The sequence below is a fragment of the Uloborus diversus genome, unplaced genomic scaffold (genome assembly GCF_026930045.1).
Source record: "Uloborus diversus isolate 005 unplaced genomic scaffold, Udiv.v.3.1 scaffold_513, whole genome shotgun sequence".
In the NCBI taxonomy this organism is placed as follows: domain Eukaryota; kingdom Metazoa; phylum Arthropoda; class Arachnida; order Araneae; family Uloboridae; genus Uloborus; species Uloborus diversus.
This window is the reverse complement of record NW_026558696.1, coordinates 12,119-39,907: the sequence shown is the minus strand read 5'-3', so window position 1 is coordinate 39,907 and position 27,789 is coordinate 12,119. Positions and strand designations below refer to the sequence as shown.

Below are 27,789 nucleotides of genomic sequence, written 5' to 3'. Positions count from 1 at the left end.
TATTTTTTTAAGCCAATAGTTTGTATTCGCTATCAGTTTATGTTTCGTACTGTTTAATTCTTATAAACCTAAAAACATTAACCGATTGAACTGCATTTGCAATAAAAAATGACAACAAAAAAAAAAAAAAAAAAAAAAAAAATGCCTTCGCGCAGAATGCTGAGGGATGGAAACACGTAAGAGAGAAAAAATCACGATCATTACAACCGCCAAAAGTTTACATGAAAGACTGCAGAGGATAAGGTGTATAGCATTCAATTAACCTTGGACATTGCAAATCATTTAGAGTCACCAAATTTTTATGCTTCAAAAATTATTTAAACAAATTATAACTGAGTTTCGCTTTGGGCAAATTAGTTTTTGAATTCAAGTAGTGCAGATAGTCTATATTAATCCGTAAGATAAATAAATACCTTTGTGCTGAACAGTAACGTAAGACAAAACAACGTTAGAAGAAGCACAAATTTGTAAATTACAGCAGACACGTGTTTCGGCGTTACAGGGAACGCCTTTTTCAATGCAAAAAATAATGAGCTTATGGATGAAAAGACATCCGACAAAAGTCAAGAGCAGATAAGCATGCAGCTTAAAAGATTAAAACAGCGGATTAGCCAAACACCATGACAAAGTTATAAACCGATCAGGAACCAGTAGGAATGCAAGCAAACGCCAAGAGCTTTCTCTTAGGTACGAACCCAGAAAGAAAGAATTCAATTGGACAAAGATTAAGCCGAAGCTTAAACAAAAAGAAAAGAAATTGTCAGTAACAGTGAACCGCAAGAAAGGAAAAGCTGAATGGAAAACCATGAAATAAAATAAACAGAAACAAAAAATATTCGAAAAAAGGAAAAATAAAGATAAATAGAAGAAAATTGGGGGGGGGGGGGGCGTTGTCAATCAAGACAAAAAGGTAAAAATAAACAAAGGAAGATCAATAAAAAAAAGGGGGGATGGGGAAAGGACAGTATTAAAGATATGGGAGCCAAATGTTAGAAAAATATGGAACTGCACTAAGATCGTTAACTAAGTTAGAACTGTTCCTCAAAATATGAAAGGATTCCCAAAAGTCAAGATCTGATGAATTGGGGCATTTTTGGATTATCTGATAAGAGTTAAAATCAAAAGAGTGATTCGAATCCCAACAGTGTTGAGCAATACTAGACTTATTTAATTGTTGTTTTTTCATATAATTTTGATGCTCTTTCAAGCGGATTTTTAAAGCACGCCGAGTCTGTCCAATATAGGCAAGTTTACAACTACAATTAATTCTATAAATTCCACAACAATTAAGAGGGTGAATATGATCTTTAAGAGAAGAGAATGAAAGTTTATTAATAGGAGAGAACACCAGCTGGAATTGGAAACGTTTTAGAATCTTAGCAACCTGATAGCTTACAGATGGAAAGAATGGCAAAACAACCAAATTCTTTCTGATGAAGGTTCGGTTAAGAACATTAGTTTGGGATTTATTTGAAAGTTTTTTATAAATAGAATCAATCAAAGTTGGCGGATAGTCTCTATCAATTGCCACAGCTTTAAGATAATTAAGTTCCACTTTGAGAAGTTCCGACGAAGAACAAATATTAATTGCGCGATAAACAAAAGAATTGAAAGCAGAATATTTTTGATTTGTAGGATGAGACGATAGTCTATGAGGAGGTAAAGAAACAGCAAAAGGTTTGCGATAAACAGTAGTTTCAAAACCAATTTCAGTACGAGAAACAAGTACATCAAGAAATGAATGCAATTATTTCGTTCTTTCTCACAAGAAAACTGAATTTGAGGATCAATGGAGTTTAAAATAGATAAAACCTCATCACTCTCAAACTGATTTTGGTTCATTAGAACAAAACAATCATCAACATACCGAACATAAAATTGAAACTGCAGTTTTTGGAACAGCTTAACCTCAAAATAATGCATGTAAATATCACTAAGAATGGGGCTAAGTGGGTTTCCCATAGCCAGACCATCTAACATAATATAAAATTTTCCCATTAAAAACAAAAGAACATTGCTTAAGACAAGTACGGGTAAGGAAAATTAAATCCTTAATTTCCGTATTGGTGAAATGAAATTCAGAAAGTCTTCTACGAAGGCATAATAATTTCAGCTTTTCCTTTCTTGCGGTTCACGGTTACTGACAATTTCTTTTCTTTTTGTTTAAGCTTCGGCTTAAGAGCCATTGTCTGTAAGGATCAGGCAGGTCGTGATTGTTGACATTTTTAATTTTCTTTATTTTTGCAAATGTTGTTCCTTATCATGAATGTAATGTTTGTGCAAAATATGAGCTTTGTCTGCCTTACCGTTTTTGGGAAATTAAATTTTTTAATTTAGGGGGCGTGGCACATTTTTGCGTGTTTTTCAAATTTGCAGATTTTAAAGTTCTTGTTGCTTTAAGCGCCCCTATAATGAGATGGATTTGTAAATTCTATACTATTATATGGTCTTCTTAGATACTATTACAGGTGTCAAATCGGTGTCACTACGAGGGCGACGGCCACGAACTCCGTTTAAAAATGACCGAAAATGATTTTTTTTCTATATTCAAGGCCAATTTTCTCAAAGCGCCTTCATGATGACACCAACATTTTAAGATCATTTTCTAGCCACACTTACATACATCAAAAATATGTATCAAAATCGGTGTCACTATAAGGGCGCCAGAAGATATTGGAACTTTTATTCGATAAATTTCACAAAAACACAAATAGTTAAAATCTAACTACAACTGTCGCCCTCATAGCAGAGATCTGATACTAAATTAGGTTGATAACCAACATGTTTGTCTAACATTTGCACAAAAAAAAATCGGTGTCACTCCTATTATTTTTGGAAATATAATCGTTCGAAGTTAGTACGTTATGGCGTTTTTTTATATTTATTTATTTAATCTTTTCACCCCCAGATAGTTTTTTTGAACATATTTATTTTTAATTTAATACAAAAATGTGTATCTTTTAACATAAATAGCTTTGGGCAGTAAGAGCGTCTTTTTCTTGAATAGAAAATGCCCGTTTTGATATAGGTACAGGCAGATGTATTGTGCATAATATGTCTAGATTATCATACCAATACTCATCTTGTTTTTTCGGCCGAACAAATCTATTTATTCCAATTGTTATTGACATACATTTGACCTCAACTTGAAAATGGATTTTATACGAAAGATGTATAGAGAGAAGCTCTTGCAAACATCTTATATAAATGCTTCAAATTTTCAACTAATAAATACCCCTGCATTGCCAAAAGTTCAATTTAATGAAATTGGATGGTCCCTATCTTTACGAGCTCAGTTCAAGTTCACTTCAAAGCAGAAGGAGTATTTATAAGAACAATTTACGATTGGTGAAAATACTGGGAAAAAACAACATCCCTGTCAAGTTGCACACTAGATGAGAAATGCAGTTTGTAACGGGGAAAAAACTGTTCGTTGCTTCAGAGTATTGTACTATGAAACAAATCCTATCCTTTTTTTTCGATGGAAGAAACAAAAAAAAACGAATGCATTCTCAATACATCAAATGAGAATATTGAAGAAAGCGAACATTCAGAATCTGAAACTGAATTTGAGGATAACGTAGACCAAAACGAAGAAAACATTAAGAATCAAGTCAAACCAATTTCAGAAAGACGGTCATCTCTTAATGAAAACTGCTAATTTTGTAGCACTAAAGCATGGGAAAACATGGTATCCCAGAAAAAGAGTAGAAGTTGACCATTAGCAAGTTTATGTCAAATGCATGTCAAGAACAATTGGAATAAATAAATTTATTTGACCGGAAAAAACAAGACGAGTATTGGTATAATAGTCTAGACATGTTATGGACAATAGATCCACCTGGTACCTATATCAAAACGGGCATTTTCTATTCAAGAAAAAGACTCTCTTGCTGCCCTAAGCTGTTTATGTTATGAGGTACACTTCTTTGTATTAAATTAAAAATAAATATGTACAAAAAAAAAATCTGGGTGTGAAAATATTAAATAAATAAATATAAAAAAAAACGCCAAAACGTACTAACTTGGAACGATTATATTTCCAAAAATAATAGGAGTGACACCGATTTTTTTTGTGCAAATGTTAGACAAACATGTTGGTTACCAACCTAATGTAGTATCAGATATCTGCTATGAGGGCGACAGTTGTAATTAGATTCTAAATATTTGTTTTTTTGTGAAATTTATTGAATAAAAGTTCCAATATCTGCTGGCGCCCTTATAGTGACACCGATTTTGATACATACTTTTGATGTATGTAAGTGTGGCTAGAAAATGATCTAAAAATGTTGGTGTCATCATGAAGGCGCTTTGAGAAAATTGGCCTTGAATATAGAAAAAAATTCATTTTCGGTCATTTTTAAACGGAGTTTGTGGGCGTCGCCCTCGTAGTGTCACCGATTTGACAGCTGTAACAGTATCTAACAAGACCATATAGTAATATGGAATTAAAAAATCCATGTCATTATAAGGGCGGTTCAAGCAACAAGCACATTAAAATCTGCAAATTTGAAAAATCAGCAAAAATGTGCCACGCCCCCTAAACAAAAAAAATTGTTTTCTCAAAAACGATGAGTCAGACAAAGCTCAAATTTCGGATTTACATTACATTCATGATAAGAAACAACCTATGTGAAAATAAAAAAAATTAAAAATGTCAACAATTACAAATGCTTTAAACTGCCTGATTCTTACAGACAATGGCTCTTAATCTTTGTCCAATTGAATTCTTTCTTTCTGGGTTCGTACCTAAGAGAAAGCTCTTGGCCTTTGCTTGCATTCCTATTGGTTCCTGATCGGTTTATAACTTTGTCATGGTGTTTGGCTAATCCGCTGTTTTTATCTTTTAAGCTGCATGCTTATCTGCTCTTGGCTTTTGTCGGATGTCTTTTCATCCATAAGCTCATTATTTTCTGCATTGAAAAAGGCGTTCCCTGTAACGCCGAAACACGTGTCTGCTGTAATTTACAAATTTGTGCTTCTTCTAACGTTGTTTTGTCTTACTTTATATTAATCCGTGTTTTTAAAAGTTGCAATTTCGCATGCATTTCGTCTATTATTTAAGGTTTTTTATTCATACTAAAATCGAAATGAGAAACATATGCTAATGAGTTCACTGAAGTACATTTAGTTTAAAAGGTTTATAACTGAAAGAGAAACTGCACATAAGTACCGTATATTCAAAGTTAAGAGTTAAAACAATTTCGAATAAAGATCATCCGATTGAAAAAAAAAAAAAACTGACAAAGAGAAAATATTTAAAAAAAAAAAAAAAACTATTTGGAGAAATATTTTTCATGAGATTTTAAGAGATATTTTAAGGATACTTATTTTCCTGTAAGGGTAGTAAATCAGCCTCAAAGCGCAAAATATCGGAAGGCGTGCTCCTACGGAGCTCCGTAAAAATGTACGTAGTTCTCAGTGTTTGGCGTTTAGCTCCCCAGTTGCTTCCAGAAATTAATTTCAGTATATATAATTGAATAATACTGGTTGAATTCTCGAATTGAAACTCAACTTAAAATCTATGAAATATTTTAAGCTAAAATTTTGTATATTCGTAAAAAAATTCATCTAGATTGTTTTTCTATCAAAAAGTATATTTGGTCCAGATCACATTGTTTTCGAATGGTAATTTCATAATCAATAAAAATAAATCAAAATTTCATCTTTGATATCGGAAATGACGTTTTTATTGTTAGTTCAATTTATACTTTGATATAAAAAAACAATCTTTGCCGTATCCAAAGTGGTTTAGGTATTATACGCAAAAGTATCAAAAATCTTTTCAACACTACGAGATGTTTTTTTCTCATTTTAGTTGTGAAGCAACGGTTGGAGCAAATAAAACAAAATTTGGCATACAAAGTTAAATGATGATGCTGACCACAAATAAGTGATAAAAAAGTATGGTTCGAGTAGGAAACTTGAAAGTTGATGCAGATTTTAATATGAAGACGGCCCCTTAACAACAATGAAGAAACTTAATTATGTAGAGTGCATTATTTCTGGAAAAAAAAAAAAAACTTTACACGTGCCCGTAGTGCTAATAATTTTTGAATACGAATGAGTGTTCTGTCCCCTCCCCCCAGACTGTACATTTCAGGCACTTACTTAGAAATCCAACGGTCACTACTATGACTAAACTGACTGATGTTGGACAAAGTTGTGCTTCATGTAGGAACACGATGATTTGACCTCTGAGGCCTTCATTTTCCGTTTCAAAACTACACCGAGTTTCGTTGACATCAAGAATCTAAAGAAAAAAATCTTTTTGAGGAAACTTCTTTTAAATTTGTGATGAAAGAGGAAAAATTTTTAGCACAAAGGTAGACTTTTTATGACTTGAAATGTGTAGTCTTGTATTTCATTTCCAATGGGAGGAAAAATTATTTAATTATTTCAGAATATTTTAGCTATGAGTTGTTAGTTTAAAGTTAATCTAACTTATATTTAACCATTACAACTGCCAGCAAAACTATATATATATGGACCATACTGACGAGTGGTTTGTGCTGCTGGTTACTTTTGCTGACTTTTGAGATGATCCACCTTTGCTCTAACATCTTCCAGTAGCTCTTTACGCAAATTAGGAAGTGATTTTTATATTGATCTTCTGGGTTATATATATATATATATATATATATATATATATATATATATATATATATATATATATATATATATATATATATATATATATATATATATATATATATATATATATATATATATATATTTCCAAACATATTATAGAGGAAATCTATCATCAAATTTTTATCGTCAAGTTTTAAGCATCTTTTTTTTACAATTTAAAGTTGTAAGTATGAACAAAAAAAAAGTGCTGCGTTAGATATTCAAGAAATTTCTGTTTTTTTTTTTAAATCAAAATGCACAAATTTCTACAAAGAGAACAGACCACTGAATTGATAAATTAGTCTAAAGTTCATGAAACATCAAAACAGTTACAGAATTTTTTTTTCCAGAACTCCTGCTAAAAATAGGGAGAAGAGATCTTTTTGAGGAGTGAGATTTGAAATTATGGACAATCTCTTCAACATTGTGCATGTAGATCCTTTGAAAGACATCAAAAATGAAGAGTATAGGAAATTCCTAGTTCTTCAGAGCAAAAAGGACTCCCGTGCTCCGTGATTGATGCTGAAAGAATAGCACAAAAGGGGGAGAAAAAAAATTGATGGGAAAATAAGGAAGTTATCCGAAAAGAAAAGAACTTGTGAAGAAATGAAAAGGCAATTCATCGCATAAATAACTTATGACTTAGTTTCAAGCAACCCAAGCTATGATGGTTTTGACTGTCACTGATAAGCAAACACCAGCAACTAACACATCAGTCACATTACAAGTACGAAAAGAAACATGAGGCGTATTGCAGTTTTTACTCCTCGTTCTTCTGAAGTGTCACTAATAGACATGAAATTTACATATTGGTCAATGCTGCAGAAGCGTTTGCGCATGATGCTGAGGATCTAATTATAAATCGATCATGTCTTCAGTGCCTTCGAAAAATATTTAGAGAAGAGAGACATGAAAAAGTTCTAAAAAAATGTAACCTTAACGATTGCCAAGAATTAGTGTTACACTGGGATGGAAAATTGCTCCCAGCATTCACAGAAGTTGAGAGGAACAATAGCTTGGAAACTACAATAACTTTTCATGGCATGGAGCAATTATTGGGAGTTCCTGAAATCCCAACATCATCAGGAGAAGAAAAAATCCTGGCTGTTTATCAAAATTTGAGCAGTTTGGCCAGATACAACAGCAAGAAACATAGGTGACAAAGACCCTTCAATTTGGAAAGATGACTTTGGTTGTATCAGCGGAATTGGAAAACCTGAAAAAATAATTGTTGTGATTGATACTGCAAAAAGAAGTGTAAAATAAATTCAGGAACACTATATAATATTCTCACAAAAGAAGAAAGTGAGAAAAAATTGGTTTTACGCATTGTTGCTAAAGACCCTGAAAACTGTCCTACTGTTACTAAATGCTCACCTACGGAAAAAAATAATGTTCAACATTCGCTTGTTCAAACTTTGTTTTGATTTTATAGAAATTATTTGACACAATAATTTGTATTTATTCTCAAGAAATTGTTGATTTATTGAAGAAAAATGTAATCTTGTAAAATTTTTTTTCTAAATTTCTAGTACTGGTTGAATTTTAAGACATTTGAGGCACCCCTAGAAATTGTCCAAATGAAGGGATAGTTTGTGCAGCCTGTTTTTTTTATTCATCGGAACAAGATAAGAGGGTGCGAGCAATGAAATTTTAACTTTGGAAAAATGCTATAGCTAAGGGCCACCCTAATATATATATATATATATATATATATATATATATATATATATATATATATATATATATATATATATATATATATATATATATATATATAACAAGTGAAATAATACAAGTGATACGAGTGAAAGATGGACATTTAGTAAAAAAAGATTTACCACAGAAACCTGTGTGTTGAATCTCCCTTTTAGTTTCTTTTGGCGAGAAAATCTCTCGCCAGTTTTACAGCAAACCTAAGTTTAAGTTTAAATTGAAAGATTGCTTTAGGTAATGTGGATTTCGATTGATGTGGATTTTGAAGGGAGCCGCTGGCCCTTGTAATACCAGCATGAACCATTCCTATGGTTTTAATTTTATTTTGTTTTATGTTAATAAAAGTTAGTTTTGTTTTAGTTGATGGTTGTAATGTGGTTACTTGTGTAACATTTTGACCAAATGAACAGAATTACGAAGAATTTTTAAACCTGCAAAAAGTGGAACTGCTGAGTTCTTTCATCTGGCGTCCGCGACAGGATTTGATATTGTGATCAGCTGAATCTGAAAAGTCTTGAAATTTACACAGGTAAGCTCAGTTTATTATTATACCTGTTGTAAATATTGCATTGAATGAAAATGACAAGTACATTAGAAATCCTAAAGAAGAAACGCGGAGGTTTAAGAACACAGACTTCAAAACTGTGTAACAAAATAGATACAGCACTAGAAAGTGAGGAAATCGCAGCAGAGCAGAAAATTGATCTTTTAAATATTTATAAAGACCAATTAAATGAAAAGTACGACTGCTTGAAAAAATTAAATTCGGATATCCAAGATCTGACTGCCGAGTCAGAATTTGAAAATGAAATAGAAACTTCTGAACATTATAGCGAAAGAATAATAGAATTTCGGTATAAGATTACTAAGTTTTTAAATGAACGTGCTGCTGAAAGTCAAAAGGAATTGTTTGAGTCATCAATCTCGAAAGATGAAAGTAATTCTCAATCCTTCAAAATTGAGCGTTGTATGAAACTTCCTAAACTTACCATACTTAAGTTTTATGGGGACAGCAGTTGCTGGTTGGAATTTTGGGGCCAATTTTCTAATGCCATTGATAAAAACAAAAGTTTATCTCCTATCGACAAATTTTCATATTTGAAATCTCTACTTGGTGGCAGCGCTTATAATGCTGTTGCAGGATTTTCACTTACGGCAGAAAATTACAAATCAGCTGTAGATTTGTTGAAAAACAGATATGGTAGAAATGATTTAGTCATTAATGCGCATATGAGTAAGCTGTTAAATTTAAAACCAGTGAAAAATTCCTATCACATAAGGGACTTAAGGGAACTTTATGATAATGTTGAAGTTCAAATTCGAAATTTAAACTCCCTCGGTGTTACAGCCGGTAGTTACGGACACTTGCTTGCACCTATTTTATTGAAATTAATTCCAACTGAAATGGCCCTGGATTTCAATCGTAAACGGTCAAGTATGACAGATATGGACATCGATGAACTTCTAGCATTTATAAAAAATGAAGTTCAATCTCGTGAAGCAACAATTCATCTGCAGAATTCTGGAAAATATTCTTCAAGTAGTAAAAAGGAAAAAAATAAACAGCAGATTAGCAATTACAAATGGGATATTCCCACGACTTCTACATTAACTACAAATTCAAAAGGTGTTTGTATATTTTGTGATTCAACAGAACATGATTCGAAATCATGCAAGTCGAAGCCTATTTCTGACAAACGTGAAAAATTGCGGAAGACTGGGCGATGTTATGTTTGTTTTCGTAAATATCACCTATCCTCAAATTGCAAATTTAAAACTGAGAGCTGCAAAATATGCAATGGTAACTTTCATCACACATCAATTTGTACCAATAAAACTTTCAAACCCGCAAATGTAAACAGAGATACTGGGGGAGAATCAATTATTACTTCAGTTTCTCATTGTCGGAAAAATATTACTAATGTAAATACTAAAGAGGTAATTTTGCAAACTTCATGCGTTAAGGTGGAATCTGATTCGAATTCTAAATTGTCTTTAATTCTTTATGACACGGGAAGTCAAAAAACTTATGTCACAGAAAGTTTAATTTCAGAATTAAACCCTCCAGTTTTAAGGCAAGAAAGACTTCAGATATTTTCATTTGGAGCTTTTAAACCGCAAATTAAAAATTTTGATGTCGTTGAGTTGAAGTTATCTCATGTAGATGATAAATCGCGTTGTATTCATATTGAAGCGTTAGTAACAGATGTGATTTCGAGTGTTAGTATTCACTCCCCACCACTTAGCAAAGAAGTTATGACTAAACTAGTGTCATACAAGTTTTCGAGTTGTGATAACGTAGGTGGTTCTCAAATCGAGTTATTAATTGGTGCGGATTATTTTTACCAAATCTGTTATGGACCGGTTGAAAAGTTAACAAAATCACTCTTTCTGTGCGATAGTTTGTTGGGGTACTCGCTTTGCGGTTTTGTAGAGGATGGGTCAATGAAAGGGGAAAGAAAATCTGTTTGTAGTTTCTCAGTCGTAAGTAGAAAGCAAAGCCCTGATAATGAGCTCGAAAGCTTAAGATTTTTGTGGGAATTGGAATCACTCGGGATTATGCAATCTAGGGAAAATGTTTCAGAAGTAGAAAAGGAAATAATTGATAAATTTGAATCTAACTTAAAGTTTGTAAATAACAGATACGAAACTTCTTTATTATGGAAGGAAGATAAGTCTAAAGTTGCGAATAATTTCAGAATTGCAAGAAATCGCTTTGACGATTTAAGTAGAAAACTTGAAAACGACATTAATTTATTTGATAGTTATAAAGCTATTGTTTTGGAACAGGAACGTAATGGGGTTATAGAACCATGTTCTGATTCAAAAATCGAAAATAGTTATTTCATGCCTCATAGACCAGTAGTAAGAGAGGATAAGGTAACCTCTAAAGTTAGAATGGTGTTTGATGCTTCTTCAAAGGAGAAACATTTAAATTCTTTGAATGATTGTTTATTCCCCGGACCTAATCTTAATCCAAACGTTCTTGATATAATACTTAGTTTTAGGAAACATAATGTTGCATTTTGCGCCGATTTAGAAAAAGCTTTTTTGCAAATTGGAATTGCGGAAGAGGACAGGAATTACCTGAAATTTATATGGTTTAGTAACGAAAGGGGTGAATTAAAATTTATGAGATTTTCGAGGGCGGCTTTTGGGGTAAGCTGTTCTCCCTTTATTTTGGCTTCTACGATCAAGCATCATATTAAAAAATATGAAAATCATCCCCAAGTAGTTAATATTTTGGATTCATCCATTTATGTAGATGATTTGATATCTGGTGCGAAATCTGATAAAGAAGTGTATTACATATCATCGACAGCTTCAGATATTTTTAAAGAAGCTGGAATGAATTTGCGGAAATTTAATACTAATTCCGTAAAACTTTGAAAAATGTGGGAAGAAAAGGGAATGTGTGAAACAGCTGAACTTCGTAATGATACCTTAAAGATCTTGGGTTTACTATGGAATACCGATTCTGATAGCTTGCATTTTGACGTTCCAGACTTTCGCGAGGATTGTAAAATCAATCCTTCAAAACGCGTTGTTTTGAAAACTGTTCTAAAGATATTTGATCCTCTTGGAATTCTTTTACCATTTACTGTTAGGATGAAAAGTTTGTTGCAAGAAACTTGGCAGCGAGGTATAGGATGGGACGAAAACTTACCTAATGATTTAAAATACGAGTGGGAAAGTTGGTGTTCAGAAATTGATCATTTACCCAAGTTTGAGATACCTCGTAAATATTTTCCGGGGGGTTTAGAAAATTTTGATACCATAGAACTTCACATTTTTTCTGATGCAAGTCCTAAGGCTTATGGTGCTGTTGCATATTTTCGATGTGCCAAAAATGATAATGAAATTCGGACCAGTCTTGTTTGGGCAAAATGTAGGGTTTTCCCTATAAAACGTTTGACAATCCCTCGCCTCGAACATATGGGTGCGATAATAGCTGCTAGGATGTGCAAATATTTAAAAACTGTTTTTAGTTCTCATGTTTTAGATGTCCATATTTGGTCAGATTCCATTGTCGCGCTACATTGGATAAAGGTTCACCGATAAACTGGAAGCCTTTTGTGGCAAATAGGGTTGAAGAAATACAGTCTTTGACTAACCCCAGAATTTGGAATTTTACTCCAGGGAAAGCCAATCCTGGAGATTTGTTGACCAGAGGGGAAAGTTTAACTAGTCTTGTAGAAAATACATTATGGTTTGAAGGTCCAGATTGGTTATCAATGCCTAAAGAAAGGTGGCCGAAGCATGACATTCTTCCCAGCAATAATGATTATTTGATTGAAAAGAGGTCCAAATTAAATTCTATTCAGCTTTCCTGCAATGTTAAATTACTTACAGAACCATTGCTGGATTTAGGAAAATTTAGTAAACTTAATCGTGTATACAACATCACCGCTTGGATTTTCAGATTCCTTAATAACATTAATAAGAAAAAGACTAAGCTGTCAGGTGAGCTTACTACTGCAGAAATTACAAAATCGGAAAAATATTGGTTAAAGTTAACTCAACAAACTGTGTTCACTCTTGAGATTGAAGAACTGAAACGGGAAGAACCTATCAATAAAAATTCTCCTTTATACAATTTAAACCCTAAATTGGATGAAGATGGTTTATTATATTTATCGGGAAGACTTCGCTTATCTGATCTGCCTCTAAGGGAAAAAAATCCTTGGATACTCTCGGGCGGGGAACAATTCACCAAACTGCTAATTCTTCAGGCCTATGAAAAGGTTTATCATTATGGAGTAGCCACAACCTTGGCGCATCTTCGAGAAACATATTACATCATCAAAGGAAGGAAATATGTTAAATCTGTGCTGAAATCTTGCATTATTTGCAAAAGATTTAAAGTTAGACCTGGCAAAGAAGAAATTGCTCCGTTACCGAAGGATAGGATAATTGAATCACCCCCATTTGAGACCTGTGCTGTTGATTTCGCCGGCCCTATTTTTATCAAAACTAAATCGGGCCCGGAAAAAGCTTACATTGTGCTCTTCACCTGTGGAGTTACTAGAGCTGTTCATCTGGAAGTAGCATCTGACTTCAGCACTGAAACCTTCATCTTAGCTTTCAAAAGATTTGTTTCACGTAGAGGACTCTGTAAAATTGTATACAGTGATAATGCCAAGACCTTTATCAAAAGTGATAGTTTACTGAAGGAGATTTGGAGTAAGATTTCCAAAGCTGAGGTTCAACAGTATTTTACTAAAAACCGAATTGTGTGGAAATATATTTGTACCTAGAGCCAGCTGGTGGGGTGGTTTTTGGGAGCGCATGGTGCGTTCTGTCAAAACGCCCTTGAAGAAAGTTTTAGGACGATCTTGCTTGAGCTATGAAGAGATTCAAACCACTCTCACTGAGATCGAAGCTGTTATAAATGGAAGACCTTTAAGTTACGTGTATGATGAAATTAACGAGCCATTTCCCCTAACTCCTTCTCATTTTCTGATAGGCAAGCGCCCAAATTTCTTTCCTGATATTCCTTCTGTGGCAGAACCAAAATCCAACAAAAAGACCCTCACGAAATTATTGAGATACAGAGATCAAATTTTAAACCATTTCTGGAAGCGTTGGAGAACGGAGTACTTACTGGAACTTCGATCTGCAAATCGCATGGTTCCAATAGATACTCCTACAAAATTCAAAATTGGAGACGTGGTTATAGTTCATGAAGACAAGGTTCCAAAACACATGTGGAAAATAGGAGTTGTTAAAGACCTTTTTTTCGGCAGAGACTCTAAAGTTAGATCTTGTGCTGTTCGAACGCCTTCAGGCGTTGTGAGGAGACCTATTCAATTACTGTATAATTTAGAACTTGATATTGAGTCAGTGACTCAGTAAAAAAAATCTTCCGCATAAAAATGTCATTTCTGTTTACTTTTAAATTGAACTTTGTTATTTCATGTCTAATTCAGACTGTTATATATTTTAGTTAGCTGTTATTCATTTGAAGTTTACACCAAGTTTGTAAGTATGTTAATTTGTTTGATTGCTATTTTGTTTAAAAAAAAAAAGTAAATATTTGAATTTTGCTGAACATTTCAATTGTTCATCCTGGGGGAGTGTGTTGAATCTCCCTTTTAGTTTCTTTTGGCGAGAAAATCTCTCGCCAGTTTTACAGCAAACCTAAGTTTAAGTTTAAATTGAAAGATTGCTTTAGGTAATGTGGATTTCGATTGATGTGGATTTTGAAGGGAGCCGCTGGCCCTTGTAATACCAGCATGAACCATTCCTATGGTTTTAATTTTACTTTGTTTTATGTTAATAAAAGTTAGTTTTGTTTTAGTTGATGGTTGTAATGTGGTTACTTGTGTAACATTTTGACCAAATGAACACAATTACGAAGAATTTTTAAAACTGCAAAAATTGGAACTGCTGAGTTCTTTCAACTCTCAAATAAAAATTAATGATAAAGGCAATGTTATACTTGGTTAGAAAGTAAAAAAACGATGCACATTTAATAATAATGGAGTTAAAAATTAAGTTTACCTAATCATATGAAAATAATCACGGATTTATTTCATAAATATATATATTACCTTTCATAACAGAAAAGGGAAATATCAAGTGTTTTCTCACATTCAGTTAACAAAAGCAAATGCCATGTTATGGAAAACACTGCATTTTAACAAAGTTCATAAAACTTATACTAACTAATCAATTTTAAAAACACTCATAAATTTGTGTTCTTACAAAAAAAAAAAAAAAAAAAGGGGAAAAAAAAAACTCAACTAAAAACTAACAGAGAAACTTTTGTGAGATTGTTTCTGAAATGATTGCAGCAGCATGAAATGTCGTGCTGGCGAAAAAGCTTTGTGGGCTGAAAAGAAAAGGCCTGGGCCGGAACGGGGTCGCTGCTCTCCGTTACTTTCGCGGCAGTCCCGACCGGAGTCAGACTGGTATACTAGGGCACAGGAGAAAGCAGTTTAAGTAAAAAAACACTTGTAACAAGAAATAAGGCCATCAAAAATGTAAAACTGATACTTTTTTTTTATTTGAAAAATGATGAAAAAAACTTTTTTTTTTTCGGTGAAAATTCGATAATTTCATGCTATTTGAGGTACCCTTTAAACATTTCCGATTAATTTAAGTTATTGGTAGGTACTGTCCTGCGGGAGGCTAATTATTGGAACTCGTTTTTCCTAATTAGTCGAGGCGAACGCCTCTGCTTTTAATTTTAGGTTTAAGTTCTTGTTTATAGTTTAACATGTGGTGCGTTTAGTCAAATGTTACTCTGTATTGCACAGACTGGAGCTTAATTACTCCCTTTGTAGTTTGTAGCTAAACTTTTTTGGTCTTTTGACCATATTTATTGTATCCTCCACGGCTTCTGATCTCTGGATTCAACTTTTCGTCTTTTTCTATTAATTTTCCGCTTGTATTTTCCTTTTTCTCGTCATTATTTTTCGTATATATATATATATATATATATATATGTATATGTATATGTGTGTGTGTGTGTGTGTGTGTGTGTGTGGGATTTAAACTTTATTCTGCCTATGCATTAAAAGATGATGCGCAAGGACCATCGCATAAGGACGAACTTCGAGTTTCCTCGCAAAAAAGTGAATTGTAAGGTTCTTGTCAAGCAATATTTAAAGGAGTTGGAGGAAAATATGATGAACTTGAGACCTAGCATAAAGCCAAGAGGGTGGCGTAGTGGTAAGGCGCTGGCTTTTTATGCGTACGTTTGCGGACATCAAGATGGTGAATAATTAAGGCAATTAACCAGCGTGCATGTCGTATGATTTGATTATGCAGCATAATAAAGATCCTTTGCACATGAGCTTGGCTTGGATGCTTTTGGCTAAATTAAATTCTTAGTTTAATGCACAATGTACTAGCTCAGGTGCTACCCTCTTATGTGAAAAGGGGCAGCAAAAGTCTCAGGTGGTAATGCTATGAGCTTATAAACGCTAATGAGGACTTCAAGTCTTCGGAGGTTTTGGAGATGGAAAGTGCCATTGTGCCATCCCATAAAAGATATTTCAATGAAGAAACCTAATAGAACATCCGAAAATTCATGTCTGTTGATCGCTGGTAGTGGACTGTAAAACTTATTTTGAGAAATAGCTGAGGCTGACACAATTGTAGTTTTGCTTGGTTTTATTGGAGAACCATTATATTGTGTACATCATGCCGCCGCAGTCTTACTGTTTCTGCCGTTCGTCCCAGAGACCGCAGTATAAAACTGCAATCCCAGAGGCGTTGCCACAGGAAAAGTATAAATATATAAATTTGCATATGCACAGTAAAATACATACTCCCGGCGTTGAAATTGATAGATTTCAAAAATATTAATCAATAAAATTATCAGTAAAATATCATAAAATGCACAGAAGTAAATTGAACAGATATAAAACTCAATTACAATTAAAACATGTAAACATTAAAATAGATATAGTTAATTAAAATCATCCACTTTACACTGGAACAGGTAAAATTGCTAACTTAGTTATGGGACGTTTGAATGTACCACCCTCAGTCTTTACCAAACAGACTCGAATGCATTTATCCCGGCCTTCGAAAACCTTTATTACACGTCCTAAGCTCCACGAATTTACAGGCATATTATCTTCTTTTATCAAAACCACTGCCCCAATGGCAATGTTTTCCTTCAAAAAACACCATTTTGACCTTTGTTGTAAATGGCATAAATAGTCTCTCGACCAATTTTTCCATACTTGCTGAATTATTTTTGTTGTTTGCTGCCATCGTTTTAATCTGTTATCAGACAAATCTAACAGCTCTGGCTCTACCACTGTGAACATTGTTCTGCCAATTAAAAAATGTGCCGGAGTCAAAACTTCTATTTCTTCTGCATCACTCGGAAGTGGCATTAAAGGCCTCGAATTTAAAATCCCTTCGATTTGATTTGAGATTGTTAAAAATTCTTCGTAAGTAAAAATCAATTTGCCCATTGCGCGTTTTAAATGAAATTTAAATGATTTGACACCACTTTCCCAAATGCCTCCAAAATGAGGAGATTTGGGTGGGATAAACCTCCATTTTATTCTTTCAATAGAAAGAAATTTTGATAAAATCTCATCTGGTTGACTCACTAACTTATGCAAGCGGTCGAGCTCTTTGTGAGCACCGATATATGTTTTTGCGTTATCACTGAATAAAACAGCACATTTTCCACGACGGGATATAAACCTTTTCAATGATGCAATAAATGAATCAGACGTCAAATCCGACACAATTTCAAAATGAACAGCACGGGTTGATAAACATACAAATATTGCAATAAAGATTTTTTGTAATGCTCCTTTACGTTGATTTTTATTTTTAATATAAAATGGACCTGCGAAGTCAGTGCCAGTATTCAAAAAGGGAAATGTTTGTTGGCAGCGTTCAGGTGGAAGGTCTCCCATTTTCTGTTCTAAAAATCGTGGTTTGTATTTTGAACAAATCACACACTCATGTACAATTTTCCGGGCGAGATCTCTTCCATGAATTATCCAAAATTTTAATCTAGATGCATGCAATAGTGCTTGCGCACCAAGATGGCAATTTTTTAGATGTAAATCTAATAAAATGAGTTTTGATAATTTATGATTTTTAGGCAATGCTATTGGATGCTTTGCATCAAAGGGTAATTGAGAATTTGACAAACGACCTCCGACTCTTATGACATTTGAATTTTTATCGAAAAAAGGTAAAAATTTTAATTTACTTGACAATTTTACTGGTTTTTCCGAACTTAGCTGCTGAAAGTCATCACTAAGACCTTCCTGTTGAACAAACGATGAAAGTTTTAACTCACTGGCAGTGACCTCATCAGCTGTTAGAGGTCCAATCTTCCTTACTTTATTCTGGCAGTTGTAAATGAACCTAAGAATATAACTAAATACATTAATTAATTTTTGATAGTTATTACTCAAATTCAGGAAATTTACCAACAAATCATTTTCTGTAGCAGTTAAGACAGTCTCATGAGTATCCTTCACTTCACTGTAATATAAAACTTGATTAAGATCGTTTAGTTCAAATGAATGTCCATGTGATTGAGGTTGTTTTAAAATTTCTGGTCCTTCCCACCACTGTTTATTTGTCAAGAGAACATCTGCATCTTGTCCACGAGAGATAATATCCGCTATATTATCTTTAGAAGAGGTATGTCGCCACTGGTAATTTTGATTCATCGTTTGAATTACCTTCACTCTATTGGAAACGAACGGCTTTAACTTCTCCGCTGGGGTTTTAATCCAGGCAAGAACAATGGTCGAGTCACTATACAAATAAATATTATCTATTGGCAACTGCAATATGGGTATAATCTTGGATGTAAGTCGCGCTAAAAGCAGAGCTGATGACAACTCCAAACGAGGTATTGTTGAGGTTTTTAGAGGAGATACCTTTGATTTACTACACAAGAGACTCGTTTTTATGTATCCAAACGCATCTGTCGATTTCAAGTAGATAACTGCCCCAAAAGCTTGTTTTGAAGCATCAGCAAATCCATGTAGCTGAATAGTAATTGCTTTAGGAAGAAGACTGTACCTGGGAATTTGCACTTGATTTATAACTGGAAGTTGTTTCAAAAAGCTCAACCACTCCCTGCACTCCTTAGGAGGGAGAGGATCCGACCAATTGAGTGCCAATACCCAAAGTCTCTGAAAGAAAATTTTTGCCTTCGAAATAATTGGTTGTATTAGACCCAAGGGGTCGAAAATTCTTGCGATTGTGGCTAGAACTTCACGTTTCGTGTAATTTTCCTTGATATCCACAGTCACTCTAAATGTAAAATAATCCAATTTTGAACACCAAAACATTCCCAATGTCTTGACAGTTATTTCTTGAGATGTGAACGAGTATTCATGGTGAGTATCCCCTAGTATTAATTCAGGATGGTTAGACACCCATTTATGGAGTTCCATTCCTCCTCTCTGCAAAACTTTAATGAGATTAGACTGTAGGAACTTAGCCTGATCCAAACTTTCTGAACCCGACAGCACGTCATCAACATAAAAGTCGTTGCGAACTACTTCACATGCATCGGAGTAATCTTTGAGTTCATCATCTGTCAAAGCCCTTAGCGTTCGAGTGGCCAGAAATGGCGCACATTTTGTGCCGTACGTTACAGTTTTTAAATGATAAGTTTCAACGGGGCCAAACGGATCCGTTTTCCAAAGAATTTTTTGCAGTTCTCGATCCTCAGGATCTACTAATATCTGCCGATACATCTTTTTTATATCAGCACTGAAAGCATATTGATGTTTTCTAAACCGCAATGCAATGGAAAACAAGTCCTGTTGAACGATACCTCCGTTGAGTAAAATTGAATTTAGTGAACTACCCTCATTTGTTTTTGCTGAAGCATCGAATACGACCCGTAAAGGCGTAGATACACTATCTGGTCGTAAAACGGCGTGATGTGGAATGTAATAACCATTGTCCGTGTTTGAAGGACACTCAATTTCCCTTTCCATGTGCCCTAGATGCAGATATTCGTCCATAAAACACTTGTATTGACTTGCCATATCTTCGTTTTCGCTTAATTTTTTCCAAAGTTGATTCAAACGTTTTTCTGCGACATCTCTGGAGTTTCCCAAACATGACCTCCTATTTTCCCTTATCGGAAGTTTAACTATATATCTACCAGAATCATCGCGTTTAGTTGTTTTAATGAAATATTCCTCGCAGTACAACTCTTCAACAGAAGCATTTTTGTCATCCCCAGTATCTCCAGGAAACGATTCAATCTCAAAAAATCTCTGAATTGTACGATTTAAGTTTTCCTTTTCGGAAGTCAAACCCGCAAAGAAATTTACTTTTACGTTATTTATTGTTCCCGATACTACAAATCCAAACACTGTGTTTTGCAAAAATAAAGAATTATCTTTTGATTTAAATTTCCCCGGCTTAAGCAATTCAAAAAAGAATTCGCACCCAATTAATGCATGAATTTTGTTAGGAATAAAAAACTCAGAATCCGCTAATTCGATTCCGCTGGGAAAATCTAACCGCGACACATCCAGACGACTCATCGGCGTTAGTCCCGTAATTTTTGGTAAAATTAAAAAGGTTGTAGTTTTTGTATAATCTCCCTTCTCGTTTGAAATTGTTGCTGTTATTGACTTTTTTACAAAACTCTCTTTACCATTGATACCAGAAATGAAAAGATTCGATTCTTCCTTTTTTAACCCAAGAAATTCAGCGGCTTCACGAGAAATGCAGTTTACAGTGCTGCCACTATCTAAAATTCCTCTTAATTTCACTTTCCTTCCACTCGCATTGGTAACATACATCAAAACGGTACATAAAATTCCTGACTTCTGAGCTAGGAGCGTGCTTGCGAGTGACGCTTCTTGTTTATACGATGATTCTTCTATCGCGGAAAACGAATTATTAACATTTACATTTGAAGGTACTGATTTACTGTCATTTTTGTCTTTTTCATAATGTAGCAATGTATTATGCCTTTTAAAGCATACCGAGCATTTGAATGTTGAACGACACTCGGACTTGTGTTGCCTTAAGCAATTTCTACACAATTTGTGATTCTTTACAAATTCTAAGCGCTGAGAAATATTTAAATTGTTGAATTGGTTACACTTAAATAAAGAATGTTGTTCATTACACATAAAGCAAAGTTTAATGTTCTTATCGGCATTAATAAATAAATTTCTGGGTTTTGACATAGGATTTTGAAACCCTTTTACATTTTTGTTAGAAATACTCGTATTTAATTGATCAAGCACATTAGATCTGTTATCTATAAATTGTAATAATTCATGTAATGACGGAATTTCTTTAGTAGCTACAGATAATTCGTATGCCTTTCTAGAATCTTTGTCTAGCTTTTGAAGAACAATGTTCGTTATTATCGCATTTGAAAGATCATTACATTCTAAATTAAGCGCTTTTAAGCCTCTTAAATTCTTTTTAACTTTATCAGATAAATTTCTCAATAATTTTGAATTTTCGAAATTTATTTTTTCTAATCCTAATATTTCCTGAATATGGAGATCCACTATTGTACGTTTATTTTCGTACCTAGCCTCTAATGCACTAAACAAGGATTTAAACGTGTCCTCACTAGTTTCTAACATTTTTGCTTCACCTTGTAAGGCAGCTTTTAAATAGAATAATTTTTGAGTTTCTGAAATGTTTTCATTAGCAGAAATCATGGATTGAAACTGACCCTTAAAGTTAGCAAATTCTTCAATTCTACCGCTAAATTTAGGTAACGGGATAGTAGGCAATTTGGCAGCCAAATCAAACTTTAATGAATTGTTAGCGTTAAAGTCTTCAGTTTTAGACTTATCCGTTTTATCAGTAAACCCGGTAAGGAAATATTTAATGTTTACCTCCAGAGTGTCGCAGATAGAGTCCAATTCCATGAAGACTTCATCACACTCGAATTCTTCTTTTTCATCCAACTTTAACTCACCGTATAACTCGAAGAGCCTTTTCAATTCTTGTTTTAATTCCAAGATATCACGTAATTTACTTTCGCATTCAACTTTAGTCTTCTCACACAATTCTTTATCTTTCTCATCAAATTTAGTTATAATCGTGAGTTTTGCTTTTACGCGTCCCCTTAATCTGTTCAACTCAGCTTTATTATATGTTTTAGCCATATTATTATCCGGCTGCTGGACCATATGTTGATCGCTGGTAGTGGACTGTAAAACTTATTTTGAGAAATAGCTGAGGCTGACACAATTGTAGTTTTGCTTGGTTTTATTGGAGAACCATTATATTGTGTACATCATGCCGCCGCAGTCTTACTGTTTCTGCCGTTCGTCCCAGAGACCGCAGTATAAAACTGCAATCCCAGAGGCGTTGCCACAGGAAAAGTATAAATATATAAATTTGCATATGCACAGTAAAATACAATGTCATCATTAGTTATGCGAGAACATGTACATAACCCGTTACGCAGGGCAACGAATGCCAGCAAGAATATTAAAATGCATTTTTCTCCTTAATTCGGCAAAAAAGTTTTAAAAATTATTGCAGTAAATTTCAAAAATATGAATTAATAATTCGTTTTCAAAAGAACCTTCCGCGCAATCTTGCCACTGAATAGAAAACACTTGCTATTATTCAATAAGTTATCGCCCATAGGCCAAGGCTAAGGCAGAACTACAAGCAATATACCAACAGCCCGGTCTTGATACACAGAAAGTGCAGTTTTGTCCTTGTTGTGGACTTATTAGCATGGAATAGTCAGTATCCAATTCTATCTACCAGTTGGAAGGTAACCTCAGCCTCAAAAAGAAGACATCTACATTCAGCTCGTTGACAATTCTAGTCGGATGAGTCCGCAAACAGGACGAAACTGCTGCCCCTCCCTGTAAAAAAATTCCGAAACGTTACTGAGTATATCCGTGTTACGTTTCGGGGTTTCAATGGTTTCTATTCACTTCCTAGAATAATCAAGTATCATTGTCAAAAAAATTCCTGAATTGCTACACGTTGCACGAATGCAGACTTTACATTTTGTGAAATTTTTTTAGCTCTTAGTTTAATGTTTAACTGAGCGTATTTATAAAGTGTATTGGCTTCAGTTCGATTGCAGCCCGTCCAGACTGATAGAGCTTCCATAGGGAGCGAAGAAGTTAATGAACTACGTAGCTCTGCGAGAAATACAGGCGAGTAAAATTCTTGATGGTACTAAGAAGTTCTGTCTTGGCTTTGACCATGTTTGCAATACTGTTTTTGGAACTTCCTTGATATATCAGGAAGGTGCCACGCAATTATATTATACCTTCCTTAGTTGACTCTAATATTCCAGAGACGCGACTGGCTTTTAAGCTGGAAAATTTCTGAATTTTTCAGGAAGCTTCCAGGATAATTTCAGGAAGGTTACTGAATTTTCGCGGAAAACGTTCCTGGTTTTTGCAAGATATGTTACTGGCAGAAATTGGGCACATCAGTTGCCCATCATTTTCCAGGAACGTTTTTGAATTGTTTTTACAGTGCTGTATGTCATGACCGAAAAAACCATTGGTATATTGCTAAAAGTTCTGCCTTTGCCTTGGCTTATGGATTGTAACTTACTTAGGCTTGCCAGACGTCTCGGTTTGACTGAGACAGTTTCGGTCTTCAAGCAAAACCCCGGTTTCCCGACCTGTTTACTTCACATCCGGTGAAGGTAAATTTGATTACACATGATCAAAAAAGTCTAAAAATAATCAACTGTGAAATGTTATTTAGGATAATTACTTTGTCATTTGAAACATGGAGTTGTAAAATAATTATTGAATCAGCTTGTGAGAACTTTTACAACAAGATTAAAACCAAAAACACTTTCTGAAAAAAGTCCTAGTAATGGAAGATAAATGTAAATATTGTTCAAGTTTTTATTTCTCATTCAAAGCATCAGTATTTCTTCTTACTAATTAAACTTGTTACTAAATTTTAACATATAAGAAATAAAATGTTTAAATTTATCCGCTTGAGTCATTTATTATAACCTCTGTTTTAGGCTGATAATTAGTAACCAATTATTCATTGCATTGATAATGAACTTCCCTGTAAAACACGCTAAAAATTAGCCAGGGGTGTGTTCCCTTTTGAATACTCACGACGGGGGGGGGGGGGGGGATCGGTGTCCTAGTTGAACATTTCAGAAATCTGGCTAGCCTAAACTTAATGCATGTTACCTAGGCATTTGCTTTCAATTTTCAAGTTGAACTGCACCATTGTTTGCAAACGGATGCTCGTTGGTTTGGTAAATTAATTTGATCTTTCAATTTGAAGGTAACATCAACTTCAAGGAGAGGACATCTGCCTCAGGGTGGTTGATCGCTTCAGGCTGATGAGTCCAGACCAAAGACGGAACAGCAGTTTCTGAACGTCTTGACGGGGTTGTTGATATATTGCTTATGCATTTGCTATTAGTTTGTTTTGCAGTTTAATGATCAAGGTCGAAAAAGCAAAAAATATTGCCAGGACAAGTTTAAACCTCAGTTTCCAAAAAAATGTTTACAAGATGAAATTATTTAATTCTGTAGACATAAATAAAACTGAGAATAGCTTTAGTATAATCCTCAGGTTCGCGACGTTTTTTGACAGCAAAAACTTAAAAAAAAAAACCTAGGCATTGAATCGCAGTGGAAGCTGTAAAGGACAACCAAAACACATGACAACAAACACACATGGTGAGTTATCACCGAAAAAAGTCGCAAGAAAAAAAAAAAAAGGAACTCCTTCCAACCTGAGGACTATATTGAAGCTATATCTCAAACTGAATTTGAAACGATCTTACCTTGTTCTTTTCTGATATCATCCACTTTTTGAAATCCCGTGTTTCACAGTCGCAAATCCATGGATTGTCTGACAAACTCCAAATTTGAATATTCTCGGACGGTTTGGAGTTGAAGAATCGGGTAAGGTTGTTTGAAGCCAATTTCAACACGGTGAGATTCTCAGGCAAGTAAAAGTCTAAACTTTGTAAAAAATTCCTTTCCAGGTCCAAAGACACGAGTTCGCCAAAGATGCCCTCGTCGAAGTTCAGGGGATTGGTCAAGAAATTGTCTTGTAAATAAAGTTCTCTTGTACGGATCGGAAGTTTTGCTGGGACCTATATATAGAAAGGAAGGTGAAGATACTTTTCCCTTAAGCACTGCAATCTTTTTTGCACCAATTAGACACATTTGAAATAACCATCGTAACGAGATAATCTGAAGAATAATGTATGTAATAAAACAATTTTAATCAATTACTCTTTAACTAAACAGTTGATATAAATACATAAAAGTACCTTTTAAAATTATTTTTCTATTTTTCTAACACGATGAAATAGGTATTAGAAGGAAAATACTTAACTGAGATCATTGAAGTACTTTTCGAAAACAGAAGAACTTTTTTTTCATGGAATCATCATTATTATTATTATTTTAAATTAGAATATGGGATAATTAAAAGCACTGACTCTTTCAATTAAAAAAAAATGAAAATTCATAAACCTGGCGATGAATGATGAAATACTCCCGTATGGTTCAACCGAGGTCTTATGAGGAATCTCCTGAATTTTAGCTGATTTCTTTTGTAACTTGTCATTCCTTGTCAGAACTCTGAACAATCTAAAGCTGAATAAATATCTTTGTGCAAAAAAGTAAATTAAGAAATAACAACGTATGATTGCACAAAATTTCAAATTACTGCAGACATTTATTTCGGGTTTACAAGAGAACCCCTTTTCCAATTTCAAAAATAAGTGAGCTCATGGATGAAAAGACCCCCGACAGGTCGCGAACTACTGAGCTACGCAAAAACAGTATATTATACATAATACAAAATGCAGACAGCCCGGGTATCACATTCAGAGACTGCAGTTTCATCCTTGTTATGGAGTCATCAGCCTGGAATAGAAAGTAGCCGGGATAGAGCCAGATGTCCTCACAGTGAAGCTGAGAGTGCAAACAAACTGTAGACTAATTAAATTTAGCACACCAGACTGCTTAAGACCCAAGCTAATTGACAGCAATTTACGGGTTAAACCGCACCGTAGTTGCGGACTTTCGCTGAAAAACAAAATTTACTCTAGCAACCAGTTTGTTGGCACTCTCAGCTTCAAAGAGATGACATTTTCCTATAGCTCGGTTGTTGCCTTTCCCAGAGTCATGAGTCCACAACAAGGGCGAAACTACAGTCTGTGGATGGTATTACCAGGTTGTCGGTATATAATTCGTGGTTCTGTCTTAGCCCTGGTTTAAAAGCAGTAACTTAGTTTTGTATTTTAATTAAACTTTTAGCAGCAACTCTTTTAGTAAAGATCATGGAGTTAATGGTACACATATTAGTTACGTGAAGAAGACCTGGAAGACTCACCCCCGAACTATGAGCCACCGAATTAATAAGGAAGTGCTTCGGCATCCTTTTCTTTCACAACCGATTGATCGAAGCTAATAGATCTTTGCCACTTCAGCCTGAATTTCGGGGTGACTTGATAAACTGAGAAGGAATCGTGGTATCCGTTTGTACCTTAACCTTAATTTTTTTGAACTCCTGTTTTTTTTTTTCTTTTATAAAGAATATTTCCAAAAATTACTTTTGGTTTTGTACTTCTTGTTCAAGTCAAGAGGAAAACTCAAAAAAATATATACTTAAACTTATACATGGCTTACAACCCATTTGAAAACATTCCTTCAACTGGAAAAGCAATAAATACTGTCAAATATTCAAATTGATTGCAAAAAAATATTTTAGTGTTCAAATAGTAATTTTTTGTTTTTCTCAGATAAAGAATAAGTTGCAAATTCAAGAGTACAAATTTAATACAAACAGGAAATAGTTGAGAAAGGAAATCTATTTTTACATTCCATCATCATTAAAGCTGTTATCCATAAGTTAACTATCAATTTTATAGCATCTTCAGAAAGGCCAAATTTTACAATAGGCTCTTACGGTCCGAGGATAAGGAAAGCACTGTTTGCTTAATCAATCCAGCGACATTAATAAAAAAAATGCGTGTAAACTAAATTAATTTTCATTAGGTTGCTGCCCGTGAGAAATTGCTGACATGTGTATGTAGCATAATTGAAATAAAGGTTGAGTACCAGACGTTTACATTTGGGTACTGCAGCTTTATAGCCATGCATATGCAAGGAAATGGGATTGTAAATGTACACAATTTTCATGAACTACAGTTCAAGGTGACGCCTGCAAATGTGTCGGACTTAATGTCCCAAAACTCCAAAGTCGGACCCCGATTTTCAGTGCGTGTGCAATTTATTATTATTTGCAACAGGGTTTCAGGTTTTTCTCATTGTATTTTATAAAACTAAATTGGGGACGTTGCAAAATGGACACCTGCGGCGTGTAAGTGTTGCAAGTCTATGATACAGATAGTATACAACAAAAAAACTTACTTTTTGTCGTCCCCGTCCAGAGCAGTCTACTTTAACGTGAAACTCGTCGTCGTCAGAAACGCAAGTGCATTCGCAATCGTTTGGACAGTCATCCGGCCACGAAAGGAGGTCTTGGTTTGACATATTGCTTAATATTTTGCCACGATACCTCATAGGAAATGTGCAACGCATCGTTGATGCCCAATAAGTGGATGACTTCCGTTGAACTATCCAATCCCTAAGCCATGAGAGACGACAGTCACAGATCCATTTATTGGCTAATTGGAAACATAATAAAAGTACAATCAACCAGGGTAACTTTGTATCACACTCTCTCTATCTTAAACTGCCCAACTTATTGTATTTGCTTTTATAAAACGTACAGTGCTGGTAAAAAAAATTGCATCACCCTCGCATTTTCACAACAATGGGATTATGTGAGAAGTATTGGTCGACCGATTGACGATGAATGTATGTGAAATTCGGCAAAACTTTTGAAATAAACATTTAACAGCAGGAATTCGATAATTGTTTACGTAGATCGGGGCTGTTTCCGGGCTAAGGCAAACTGCTGACCCCATGCTCATTTTTCTATTTCTGAACCTGCGTGTGAGTT

General features: G+C 34.3%; 1 protein-coding gene across 1 annotated transcript in view; it reads right to left on the bottom strand.

Annotated features, from left to right (window-relative positions):
• The window catches only part of LOC129233548 (toll-like receptor 2), a 36,787-nt gene extending 9,422 nt beyond the window's left edge, over nt 1-27,365 (bottom strand). Inside the window, exons 1-3 of the mRNA XM_054867560.1 lie at nt 27,195-27,365; nt 24,590-24,823; nt 13,604-13,694 (exon numbers count right to left, since the gene is read on the bottom strand). Coding sequence (XP_054723535.1) covers nt 13,604-13,694; nt 24,590-24,823; nt 27,195-27,365 — 496 coding nt within the window. The remainder of the gene's footprint in view (nt 1-13,603; nt 13,695-24,589; nt 24,824-27,194) is intronic.
• Nucleotides 27,366-27,789: the final 424 nt, after the last annotated feature.